General features: G+C 33.7%; 1 protein-coding gene across 2 annotated transcripts in view; it reads right to left on the reverse strand.

Moving 5' to 3' along the window:
- Positions 1-13,913, reverse strand: part of Ac76E (adenylate cyclase type 2 Ac76E) — a 327,480-nt gene that overhangs the window by 58,696 nt on the left and 254,871 nt on the right. For both annotated transcript variants that reach the window (XM_075305180.1, XM_075305179.1), the window contains exons 7-8: positions 1,864-2,058; positions 1,417-1,644 (exon numbers count right to left, since the gene is read on the reverse strand). In XM_075305180.1, coding sequence (XP_075161295.1) covers positions 1,417-1,644; positions 1,864-2,058 — 423 coding nt within the window. The remainder of the gene's footprint in view (positions 1-1,416; positions 1,645-1,863; positions 2,059-13,913) is intronic.

A 13,913-nucleotide genomic window follows, 5' to 3' on the forward strand; every position in this document is an offset into this window, starting at 1 on the left:
CCGATATGGCCCATTTGCAATACCATCCAACCTACATCAATAGCAACTACTTGTGCCAAGTTTCAAGACGACAGCTTGTTTCGTTCGGAAGTTAGCGTGATTTCAACAGACGGTCGGACGGACGGACATGCTCAGATCGACTCAGAATTTCACCACGACCCAGAATATATACTTTGTGGGGTCTTAGAGCAATATTTCGATGTGTTACAAACGGAATGACAAAGTTAATATACCCCCCATCCTATGGTGGGGGGTATAATAAAATTTTGACAACATTTTTTGTAGAAATAAAATTTTGATAAATTTTCCATACAAACAAAATTTTGACAAAATTTTCTATAGAAATAAAATTTGGGGAAAATTTTCTATAGAAAAACAAATTTTAACAAAATTTTCTATAGATATAAAATTTTGACTAAGTTTTCTATAGAAATAAAATTTGGAGAAAATTATCAATGGAAATAAAATTTTGGCAAAATTGTCTAAAAAATAAAATTTTGAGAAAAATTTCTATAGAAATAAAATTTTGACAAAATTTTTTATAGAAACAAAATTTTGACAAAATTTTCTATAGAAAAACAAATTTTAACAAAATTTTCTATTGAAATAAAATTTTGACTAAATTCTTTATAGAAATAAAATTTTGGCAAAATTGTCTAAAGAAATAAAATTTTGAAAAAAAATTTCGATAGAAATAAAATTTTGACAAAATTTTTTATAGAAACAAAATTTTGACAAAAATTCCTATAGAAAAACAAATTTTAACAAAATTTTCTATTGAAATAAAATGTTGACAAAATTTTCTATAGAAATAAAATTTTAACAAAATTTTCTATAGAAATAAAATTTTGAGAAAATTATTTATGGAAATAAAATTTTGAGAAAAATTTCGATAGAAATAAAATTTTGACAAAATTTTTTATAGAAAAACAAATTTTAACAAAATTGTCTAAAGAATTAAAATTTTGAGAAAAATTTCTATAGAAATAAAATTGTGACAAAATTTTTTATAGAAACAAAATTTTGACAAAATTTTCTATAGAAAAACTAATTTTAACAAAATTCTTTATAGAAATAAAATTTTGGCAAAATTGTCTAAAGAAATAAAATTTTGAGAAAAATTTCTATAGAACAAAAATTTTGACAAGATTATTTATAGGAATAAAATTTTGACAAAACTTTCTATAGAAAAACAAATTTAATTTAATTTTAGAAATAAAATTTTGATAAATTTTCTATACAAATAAAATTTTGACAAAATTTTCTATAGAAAAGCAAATTCTAACCAAATTTTCTATAGAAATAAAAATTTCCGGTCCAGACCTGACACCAATTGATTAGGTTAGATAAGTTTAGGTGTGGTCGTTTTTGTTTGTGTTTGGCAAGTTGCGTAATTGTTATTTTCTAATTTCATACCTGTGCAATTTGATCAAATCTTCCGAATAGATCATTCAAAGTTTTCACCAAATCACTAGCAGTCAATTGTTCCGATAGCGGTGTAAAATTCACAATATCAGCATATAAAATGGAGACATTATTATGGCGTTGTACATGTAATTCATGGAAACGAGTGGCAGATGAGTTGGTTTGACCACCAGCACGTTGGCAGGCATCTGCCATTTTCAGCATTATACTGCGTTTGACCTGTAAATAAAAAAGTGAGAGAATATCCTTAGGTCAATACTTCATATCTTTAGGTCAATACTTTATCAAAATTATTAAAATAATTTAAAAAAATCGTTTTTACTTGTGAAAGCTTAATTTTTTGCAGTGTAGTATCCTATTTATGTGGATTTCATCCTATTGATACGTGGCTAGTGCTCTGAAATATTTTTGTCGTTAACCAAGGAAATGTTTACTCACCTCAGCTGCAATATATGCGGGTATTACACTCAACAATAGTTGTTCTTGTTGCTCACGTTCACATTCAAGTTTCACACGTTGCTCAATGCCAGTTCGTGTTCCATCGACAGTGCGTGTGTGGGCAGCATCTGACATAATGCGATAGTATAAACCGGAAACGGATGCACTTGCCAACATCACAATTTCACCGAAAAGCTACAAAAATGAGTAAACACAAATACGAATGAGTAAATATGTAGGAAAATCGAAACTAAATAGTAGTGTTAAAACCATAAAATGAAATGAGAAACGTTTAAATAGCAGAAATTGAAACATGAACATACCACAGTTTTCAGAAAAACAAAGAACAAGTAAGGAAAGTCTAAAGTCGGGCGGGACCGACTATATTATACCCTGCACCACTTTGGAGATCTAAATTTTCGATACCATATCACATCCGTCAAATGTGTTGGGGGCTATATACAGTATGTCAAGAAAGTATTTTGACAATAGGATAAAAATTATGCTTTGTTCCAAAATTAAATATAATGAGATTTTAAAAAATATTTTATTATGTGTTTTGCAATGTATACATATATACACAGTATTGCTGCAAAAAAAATATTTTTACTTCAATTATTTCTGGAATTTGAAATATTTGGCAATGTCAAAAGACTTTCTTGACATACTGTATAAAGGTTTGTCCCAAATACATACATTTAAATATCACTCGATCTGTACAGAATTTGATAGACTTCTACAAAATCTATAGACTCAAAATTTAAGTCGGCTAATGCACTAGGGTGGAACACAATGTTAGTAAAAAAACAAGTAAGGAAAGTCTAAAGTCGGGCGGGACCGACTATATTATACCCTGCACCACTTTGTAGATCTAAATTTTCGATACCATATCACATCCGTCAAATGTGTTGGGTGCTATATAAAGGTTCGCCCCAAATACATACATTTAAATATCACTTGATTTGGACAGAATTTGATAGACTTTTACAAAATCTATAGACTCAAAATTTAAGTTGGCTAATGCACTAGGGTGGAACACAATTTTAGTAAAAAAATATGGGAAACATTTAAATCTGAAGCAATTTTAAGGAAACTTCGCAAAAGTTTATTTATGATTTATCGCTCGATATATATGTATTACAAATTTAGGAAAATTAGAGTGAGTTTTACAACTTTTCGACTAAGCAGTGGCGATTTTACAAGGAAAATGTTGGTATTTTGACCATTTTTGTCGAAATCAGAAAAACATATATATGGGAGCTATATCTAAATCTTAACCGATTTCAACCAAATTTGGCACGCATAGCTAGAATGCTAAATCTACTCCCTGTGCAAAATTTCAACCAAATTGGGCCAAAACTCAGGCTTCTGGGCCATATAAGTCCATATCGGGCGAAAAATATATATGGAAGCTATATCTACATCTGAACCGATTTCAATCAAATTTGGCACATATGACTATACTACTAATTGTGCTCCTTGTGCAAAATTTCAAGCTAATCGAGATAAAACTCTGTCTTCTGGGTCCATATAAGTGCATATCGGGCGAAAGATATACATGGGAGCTATATCTAAATCTGAATCGATTTCAACCAAATTTGACACACATAGCTACAATGCTAAATCTACTCCTTGTGCAAAATTTCAACTAAATCGGAGCAAAAAATTGGCCTCTGTGGTCATATGAGTGTAAATCGGTCGAAAGCTATATATGGGAGCTATATATAAATCTAAACCGATTTCAATGAAATTTAGCACGCATAGCTAGAATGCTAAATCTACTCCCTGTGCAAAATTTCAACCAAATGGGGTCAAAACTTTAGCTTGTAGGACCATATTAGTCCATATCGGGCGAAAGATATATATGGGAGCTATATCTAAATCTGAACCGATTTCAATAAAATTTGGCACACTTGACTATAGTACTAATTGTTCTTCTTGTGCAAAATTTTAAGCAAATTAGGGCAAAACTCTGGCTTCTGGGGCCATATAAGTCCATATCGGGCGAAATATATATATGGGAGCTATATCTAAATCTGAACCGATTTCTTCCAAAATCAATAGGGATCTATTCTGAGCCAAAACACATACTTGTGCCAAATTTGAAGTCGATTGGACTAAAACTGCGACCTAGACTTTGATTACAAAAATGTGTTCACGGACAGACGGACAGACGGACAGACGGACATCGCTATATCGACTCAGGAACCCACCCTGAGCATTTTTGCCAAAGACACCATGTGTCTATCTCGTCTCCTTCTGGGTGTTGCAAACATATGCACTAACTTATAATACCCTGTTCCACAGTGTGGAGCAGGGTATAAATATGGGAAACATTTAAATCTGAAGCAATTTTAAGGAAACTTCGCAAAAGTTTATTTATGATTTATCGCTCGATATATATGTATTACGAGTTTAAGAAAATTAGAGCCATTTTTACAACTTTTCGACTAAGCAGTGGCGATTTTACAAGAAAAATGTTGGTATTTTGACCATTTTTGTCGAAATCAGAAAAACATATATATGGGAGCTATATCTAAATCTGAACCGATTTCAACCAAATTGGGCACGCATAGCTACAATGTTAATTCTACTCCCTGTGCAAAATTTCAACTAAATCGGAGTAAAAAATTGGCCTCTGTGGTCATATGAGTGTAAATCGGGCGAAAGCTATATATGGGAGCTATATATAAATCTGAACCGATTTCAATCAAATTTGGCACGCATAGCTACAATGCTAAATCTACTCCCTGTGCAAAATTTCAAACAAATTGGGCCAAAACTCTGACTTCTAGGACCATATTAGTCCTTATCGGGCGAAAGATATATATGGGAGCTATATCTAAATCTGAACCGATTTCAACCAAATTGGGCACGCATAGCAACAATGCTAATTCTACTCCCTGTGCAAAATTTCAACTAAATCGGAGTAAAAAATTGGCCTCTGTGGTCATATGAGTGTAAATCGGGCGAAAGCTATATATGTGAGCTATATATAAATCTGAACCGATTTCAATCAAATTTGGCACACATAGCTACAATGCTAAATCTACACCCTGTGCAAAATTTCAACCAAATTGGGCCAAAACTCTGGCTTTTAGGACCATATTAGTCCATATCGGGCGAAAGATATATATGGGAGCTATATCTAAATCTGACCCGATTTTAATCAAATTTTGCACACTTAACTGCACTACTAATTGTACTCCTAGTGCAAAATTTCAAACAAATTGGGCCAAAACTCTGACTTCTAGGACCATATTAGTCCATATCGGGCGAAAGATATATATGGGAGCTATATCTAAATCTGAAACGATTTCAACCAAATTGGGCACGCGTAGCTACAATGCTAATTCTACTCCCTGTGCAAAATTTCAACTAAATCGGAGTAAAAAATTGGCCTCTGTGGTCATATGAGTTTAAATCGGGCGAAAGATATATATGGGAGCTATATCTAAATCTGAACCGATTTCATTCAAATTTTGCACACTTGACTATACGACCAAGTGTTATGTTTGTGCAAAATTTCAAGCAAATCAGGGTAAAACTCTGGCTTCTATTCTGACCCAAAACAGGAACTTGTGCCAAATTTGAAGGCGATTGGACTTAAACTGCGACCTAGACTTTGATCACAAAAATGTGTTCACAGACAGACGGACATGGCTACATCGACTCAGGGACCCACCCTGAACATTATTGCCAAAGACACCATGTGTCTATCACGTCTCCTTCTGGGTGTTACAAACTTATGCACTAACTTATAATACCCTGTTCCACAGTGTGGCGCAGTGTATAAAAACTAAAAGCTAAAAACATAAAATTGTAATTTAAATATAAATTTCGTTAAATTATTTTTATTCTCTTTTTCAAATTTTGCCCATCATCTGAATGTATTGCCTTTCACGGCTATTTATTATCTATTTATATTGCTATCCTAGCATTTGAACCTTTAAAACCTTGCCCTTCGCTATGTACCTTGAAAAAGTCTCACTTTGGCTAAAAGCGAAATAAAAAACAGAAACAATTTTTACAAAAAATATTGATTATTTTCGACTGGCATACATGAACTTGAAAACCGTGAACCTCCATCTCATTCACAAACTGTGTACAAACCCACTTTTATTTTCAAACAGCCACCATGAGTGCCGATGTCAATGGGAAAATGTACTCATGCCTAGACAAGGATGTATGAGAGGGTATGAAGGAAAACATTTGGTTATTACTTTTCTAGCGATAAACAAACAACTTTTTAGCAATGTCACCTGTACATTCCATTTATGTTTGCTAAGCTTTTTTGGTTTTATTTATGGAGGAGACGGATCTGTCACGACTGACAAATTTTGAAAAACAAATAGCGAAATTATTGAGGACTGAAAGATGATCCTGTGAGTAAGTTTTTGTTTTCAGATCCTTTCATATCAGGATAACTTAGTAGTTCTATTGGACTGAGATTAATATTTTTTTTATTAATAATCATAAGCTCGGAAACGGCTGAATTAGGAATACAAAAGTCGAAAATCCACTATTCGATTTTTTGCCAAAACAAGTCGTCTTTTCGGTAATCTTCAATCTTAATCGTCTAATAGATTTTTGATTTTTTTGATGTGGTTACACCCAAAAAATCCAACTTTATCGACAAAATCGAAAATTTAAGTTGAATCGAAATCGCAAAAGCCGAATGCTGACTTTTACAATTTATTTATTTATATATTTACAATCATAATAAATTATGAAAATAAACAGAAAAAGTAGTTGCAAACAATATAGGTTTTCGACCTGTGACTTTTCAAAAATTTAAACTGCACTGAAAAAAATATTGTCATGATGTCAAAGATTTCATGTCTTTAAAATACGAATGCAAATTTTGCTTAGCATAGAAGACGCATTTCTCTAAAATAAAGTTATTTTCCTTGTCCAAAAGTCTATAAACTTTTCAATGAAGTCGTATTGTTCTTATAATTAAGTGATTTGATTTAAAAATGGGTATCTTAACATGAAAGAAAAAATTTATAGGCTAAGGTCAACTTGACTTTAATAATTCAGAAAAATTCTTTAAATTTAATGAAATTGTCTTTAAATTTGTTGTCTTTTTGCATCTTGACTACAAAGCAAAAAATCGTTCAAATATAGGACATGTTTTTCAAAACTTTATTTTAAAGAAGTTTTTTACTTCAAACATAGTATAATTTCTACTGGAAGTCGAGTCTTAATTTGGAAAATAAAGTTGCCGTTAACTCGTTTTTAAAGGTCTTTGATAGCATATGAAGAAAAAAAGCTGAGAAAGCGAAAAAATAAAATTTGCTTCCTATATTAGTTAAATTAACTAAAAAACGGGGAAAAATTATACACAAATTAAGCATAAAGATTTACTAAATTCGTATTTCTCACAAAATAGTTCACTATTACTTTAAACTTGTAACTTTTACTACAAATGTGTCCATCGTGAACTTCGTATGTCACTAAAGACATTCTTGCAATTTTGAACACAAAATTTTCTTTAACATGTGAACAAAAAAAAATTAATTACGTCTAATATATCATCTTGAATTTGTCGAAAAATATTTACTTATTTTTGTGATATCGGCGTGATGCCAGCGTTTGTAATACTATTTAGTTAAAATTTTCTAAAATTAACCAAAAGTTTTCTTCCTGGTGGGTACACCGTTTTTTTCCAGTGTAGGTCCAATAAAATTAAAATTATGATACAGATGACACTTATCGAATGTTCATTCACTTTTCGCGGTTAATTAATAAAGCTATTCAGGTGCAAATAAATGCCAGTTTAAAAGTCCAAATTAAAACGGATACTTCAAAATATTTTTTTTTTAATTCCAAAATAACTTTAAACCAAAGATTCTTAATCCTTAAAATAAGTCTTAGCCTATATATGAAACATTCTTATCTTACATCTAAAGATTCAATATTCAGTTAATTTAAGGACGATTTCTTTAAATCAAAAATGCATCACTTTATTTTTACGACAATTTCCTTTAGTTCAAAGACATGCGACTTTAATAGAGGGACACACATTTACAAAATTTGTGTCCTAAATTTAATGAAAAAAATTTTGAAGCAAAGTTTATAAACTTTATTTGAATTAAAATTCCATTGTCCTTAATAATTGGTAAATCTTTGTAAATCTTTAATATCACATAAATAATTTTTTCAGTGTAGGTATAAAATTTTTCCAAAATTTTCTCTAGGAATAAAATTTTTCCAAAATTGTCTATAGGAATAAAATTTGACAAAACTTTCTATAGGAATGAATTGCGACAAAATTTTCTCTAGGAACAAAATTTTGACAATACTTTCTATAAAAATAAAATTTTAATAAAATTCTCTAAAGAAAGGAAATTTTGGCAATTTTCCCTTGTTGGTGCGAACTAAAAATTTTATATATATATATATATATATATATATATATATATATATATATATATATATATATATATATATATATATATATATATATATATATATATATATATATATATATATATATATATATATATATATATATATATATATATATATATATATATATATATATATATATATATATATATATATATATATATATATATATATATATATAAAGGGTGATTTGTTAAGAGCTTGATAACTTTTTTTTAAAAAAAAACGCATAAAATTTGCAAAATCTCATCGGTTCTTTATTTGAAACGTTAGATTGGTCCATGACATTTACTTTTTGAAGATAATTTCATTTAAATGTTGACCGCGGCTGCGTCTTAGGTGGTCCATTCGGAAAGTCCAATTTTGGGCAACTTTTTCGAGCATTTCGGCCGGAATAGCCCGAATTTCTTCGGAAATGTTGTCTTCCAAAGCTGGAATAGTCGCTGGCTTATTTCTGTAGACTTTAGACTTGACGTAGCCCCACAAAAAATAGTCTAAAGGCGTCAAATCGCATGATCTTGGTGGCCAACTTACCGGTCCATTTCTTGAGATGAATTGTTCTCCGAAGTTTTCCCTCAAAATGGCCATAGAATCGCGAGCTGTGTGGCATGTAGCGCCATCTTGTTGAAACCACATGTCAACCAAGTTCAGTTCTTCCATTTTTGGCAACAAAAAGTTTGTTAGCATCGAACGATAGCGATCGCCATTCACCGTAACGTTGCGTCCAACAGCATCTTTGAAAAAATACGGTCCAATGATTCCACCAGCGTACAAACCACACCAAACAGTGCATTTTTCGGGATGCATGGGCAGTTCTTGAACGGCTTCTGGTTGCTCTTCACTCCAAATGCGGCAATTTTGCTTATTTACGTAGCCATTCAACCAGAAATGAGCCTCATTGCTGAACAAAATTTGTCGATAAAAAAGCGGATTTTCTGCCAACTTTTCTAGGGCCCATTCACTGAAAATTCGACGTTGTGGCAGATCGTTCGGCTTCAGTTCTTGCACGAGCTGTATTTTATACGGTTTTACACCAAGATCTTTGCGTAAAATCTTCCATGTGGTCGAATAACACAAACCCAATTGCTGCGAACGGCGACGAATCGACATTTCACGGTCTTCAGCAACACTCTCAGAAACAGACGCAATATTCTCTTCTGTACGCACTGTACGCATTCGTGTGGTTGGTTTAATGTCCAATAAAGTAAACTGAGTGCGAAACTTGGTCACAATCGCATTAATTGTTTGCTCACTTGGTCGATTATGTAGACCATAAATCGGACGTAAAGCGCGAAACACATTTCGAACCGAACACTGATTTTGGTAATAAAATTCAATGATTTGCAAGCGTTGCTCGTTAGTAAGTCTATTCATGATGAAATGTCAAAGCATACTGAGCATCTTTCTCTTTGACACCATGTCTGAAATCCCACGTGATCTGTCAAATACTAATGCATGAAAATCCTAACCTAAAAAGAATCACCCTTTATATATATATATGGTCTTCCGGAGCCTCTTGGAAGACCAAATTTCATCTGATGCAGTTGATATTTGGTACGTGGTGTTAATATATGGCCTCAAACACCCATGCAAAAATTGGTCGAAATCGGTCCATAATTATATATAGTCCCCATATAAACCGATCCCCAGATTTGACCTCCGGTCCCTTTTGGAGAAGCAAAATTCATCCGATCTGGTTGAAATTCGGTACGTGGTGGTATTATATGATATTTAACAACCATACCAAAAGTGGTCCATATTAGTCCATAATCATATAACAGGTTGGCTGATAAGTCCCCGGTCTAACAAGGAAAAACACATTTTTTTGTAAAAAATCGTTTTTATTATTCAACATAGATCCCTTCAAAGGCGATACAACGATTATAACGACCTTCCAATTTTTTGATACCATTTTGGTAGTACTCCTTCGGTTTTGCCTCAAAATAGGCCTCAGTTTCGGCGACCACCTCTTCATTGCAGCCAAATTTTTTCCCTGCGAGCATCCTTTTGAGGTCTGAGAACAAGAAAAAGTCGCTGGAGGCCAGATCTGGAGAATACGGTTGGTGGGGGAGCAATTCGAAGCCCAATTCATGAATTTTTGTCATCGTTCTCAATGACTTGTGGCACGGTGCGTTGTCTTGGTGGAACAACACTTTTTTCTTCTTCATATGGGGCCGTTTTGCCGCGATTTCGACCTTCAAACGCTCCAATAACGCCATATAATGGTTAGGTTAGGTTAGGTTATGTGGCAGACAGATGTATCAGGCTCACTTAGACTATTCAGTCCATTGTGATACCACAGTGGTGAACTTCTCTCTTATCACTGAGTGCTGCCCGATTCCATGTTAAGCTCAATGATAAGGGACCTCCTTTTTATAGCCGAGTCCGAACGGCGTTCCACATTCCAGTGAAACCACTTAGAGAAGCTTTGAAACCCTCAGAAATGTCACCAGCATTACTGAGGTGGGATAATCCACCGCTGAAAAACTTTTTGGTGTTCGGTCGTAGCAGGAATCGAACCCACGACCTTGTGTATGCAAGGCCATATAATAGTCACTGTTGATGGGTTTTCCCCTTCTCAAGATAATCGATAAAAATTATTCCATGCGCATCCCAAAAAACAGAGGCCATTACTTTGCCAGCGGACTTTTGAGTCTTTCCACGCTTCGGCGATGGTTCACCGGTCGCTATCCACTCAGCCGACTGTCGATTGGACTCAGGAGTGTAGTGATGGAGCCATGTTTCATCCATTGTCACATATCGACGGAAAAATTCAGGTGTATTACGAGTTAACAGCTGCAAACACCGCTCAGAATCATCAACACGTTGTTGTTTTTGGTCAAATGTGAGCTCGCGCGGCACCCATTTTGCACAGAGCTTCCGCATATCCAAATATTGATGAATGATATGACCAACACGGACTATATCAGATTCTGGATTTATAAGAACCATTTTTGTTTGAGTTTTAGACATTAACATCTCTTGTAAGTGTGCAAGAAAATTATAAAATAACGTCTTGATTTGAAATCTTAAATCTGTAGAAGTAAAATCTGGAAATTTTACATTGAGTTTCAAGCAATTTTCATGATCAGTGCGCCTTCTACACCCTCAAGAAGTGAAGTCGGTCTATATGGAGGCATTACCAAATGGACCGATAAAAACTTAATCCGATACACGTTTTTGTGAGCCTAAAATACCAGAATATTTACAATTTCAGGCAAATCAGATAAAAACTACGGTTTCTAGAAACCCAAGGAGTTAAATTGGGAGATCGTTCTTATGGGGGCTATACTAAAATATGGACCGATACTCACCGTTTTCGGCACACCTCTTTATGACCCGAAAATACCCCTAGATTTCCAATTTCAGGCAAATAGGATAAAAACTTCGGATTCTAGAAGCCCAAGAAGTAAAATCGCGAAATCGGTCTATATGGGGGCTATACCAAAATATGGACCGATACTCACCATTTTCGGCACACCTCTTTATGGTCCTAAAATACATCTAGATTTCCAATTTCAGACAAATTGGATAAAAACTACGGTTTCTATAAGCCCAAGACCCCAAATCGGGAGGTCGTTTTATATGGGGACTATATCAAACCCTGGACCGATATAGCCCATCTTCGAACTTGACCTGCCTGCAGACAAAAGACGAGTTTGTGCAAAATTTCAGCACGATTGCTTCATTATTGAAGACTGTAGCGTGATTACAACAAACAGACAGACGGACATCGTTATATCGTCTTAGAATTTCTCCCTGATCAAGAATATATATACTTTATATAGTCGGAAATCGATATTTCGATGTGTTACAAACGGAATGACAAACTTATACCCCCGTCACCATTCTATGGTGGTGGGTATGAAAATTATGATTTTTAATGCATTATAACGCTTGTCTGAAACATGTGACCTCAACGATTTTCAAACATTCGCAATTTTTATACCCTGCTCCACACTGTAGAACAGGGTATTATAAGTTAGTGCATATGTTTGCAACACCCAGAAGGAGACGAGATAGACACATGGTGTCTTTGGCAAAAATGCTCAGGGTGGGCTCCTGAGTCGATATAGCGATGTCCGTCTGTCCGTCTGTCCGTGAACACATTTTGTAATCAAAGTCTAGGTCGCAGTTTTAGTCCAATCGACTTCAAATTTGGCACAAGTATGTGTTTTGGCTCAGAATAGATCCCTATTGATTTTGGAAGAAATCGGTTCAGATTTAGATATAGCTTCCATATATATATTTCGTCCGATATGGACTTATATGGCCCCAGAAGCCAGAGTTTTACCCTAAATTGCCTAGAATTTTGCACAAGAAGAACAATTAGCACTATAGTCAAGTGTGCCTAATTTTATTGAAATCGGTTCAGATTTAGATATAGCTCCCATATATATCTTTCGCCCGATATGGACTAATACGGTCCCAGAAGCCAGAGTTTTACTCCAATTTGGTTGAAATTTTGCACAGGGAGTAGAATTAGCATTGTAGCTTTGCGTGCTAAATTTGGTTGAAATCGGTTCAGATTTAGATATAGCTCCCATATATAGCTTTCGCCCGATTTACACTCATATGACCACAGAGGCCAATTTTTTGCTCCGATTTAGTTGAAATTTTGCACAGGGAGTAGAATTAGCATTGTAGCTATGCGTGCCAAATTTGGTTGAAATCGGTTCAGATTTAGATATATCTCCCATATATAGCTTTCGCCCGATTTACACTCATATGACCACAGAGGCCAATTTTTTGCTCCGATTTAGTTGAAATTTTGCACAGGGAGTAGAAATAGCATTGTTGCTATGCGTGCCAAATTTGGTTGAAATTGGTTCAGATTTAGATATATCTCCCATATATAGCTTTCGCCCGATTTACACTCATATGACCACAGAGGCCAATTTTTAACTCCGATTTAGTTGAAATTTTGCACAGGGAGTAGAAGTAGCATTGTTGCTATGCGTGCCAAATTTGGTTGAAATCGGTTCAGATTTAGATATAGCTCCCATATATATGTTTTTCTGATTTCGACAAAAATGGTCAAAATACCAACATTTTCCTTGTAAAATCGCCACTTCTTAGTCGAAAAGTTGTAAAAATGACTGTAACTTTCCTAAACTTCTAATACATATATATCGAGCGATAAATCATAAAAAAAATTTTTTTGAAGTTTCCTTTAAATTGCTTCAGATTTAAACGTTTCCCATATTTTTTTACTAACATTGTGTTCCACCCTAGTGCATTAGCCGACTTAAATTTTGAGTCTATAGATTTTGTAGAAGTCTATCAAATTCTGTCCAGATCGAGTGATATTTAAATGTATGTATTTGGGACATATCTTTATATATAGCCCCCAACACATTTGACGGATGTGATATGGTATCGAAAATTTAGATTTACAAAGTGGTACAGGGTATAATATAGTCGGCCCCGCCCGACTTTAGACTTTCTTACTTGTTCTAGAATGGATTTATTTTTTTTCGGCAAAATTTAAATAATCGGTACCTTTTTATTAATTCTTATTCAATTAAAAGAACCTCCTGTGTAGTCAAAATACGGAACATATTTGGAAGCATATTTTTGGAAGTGCTTTTAAAGTTGTATTTTTAGAACATCTTCAATATTCAATGCACCCATAT

The sequence above is a fragment of the Haematobia irritans genome, chromosome 4 (assembly GCF_050003625.1).
Source record: "Haematobia irritans isolate KBUSLIRL chromosome 4, ASM5000362v1, whole genome shotgun sequence".
Lineage (NCBI taxonomy): Eukaryota > Metazoa > Arthropoda > Insecta > Diptera > Muscidae > Haematobia > Haematobia irritans.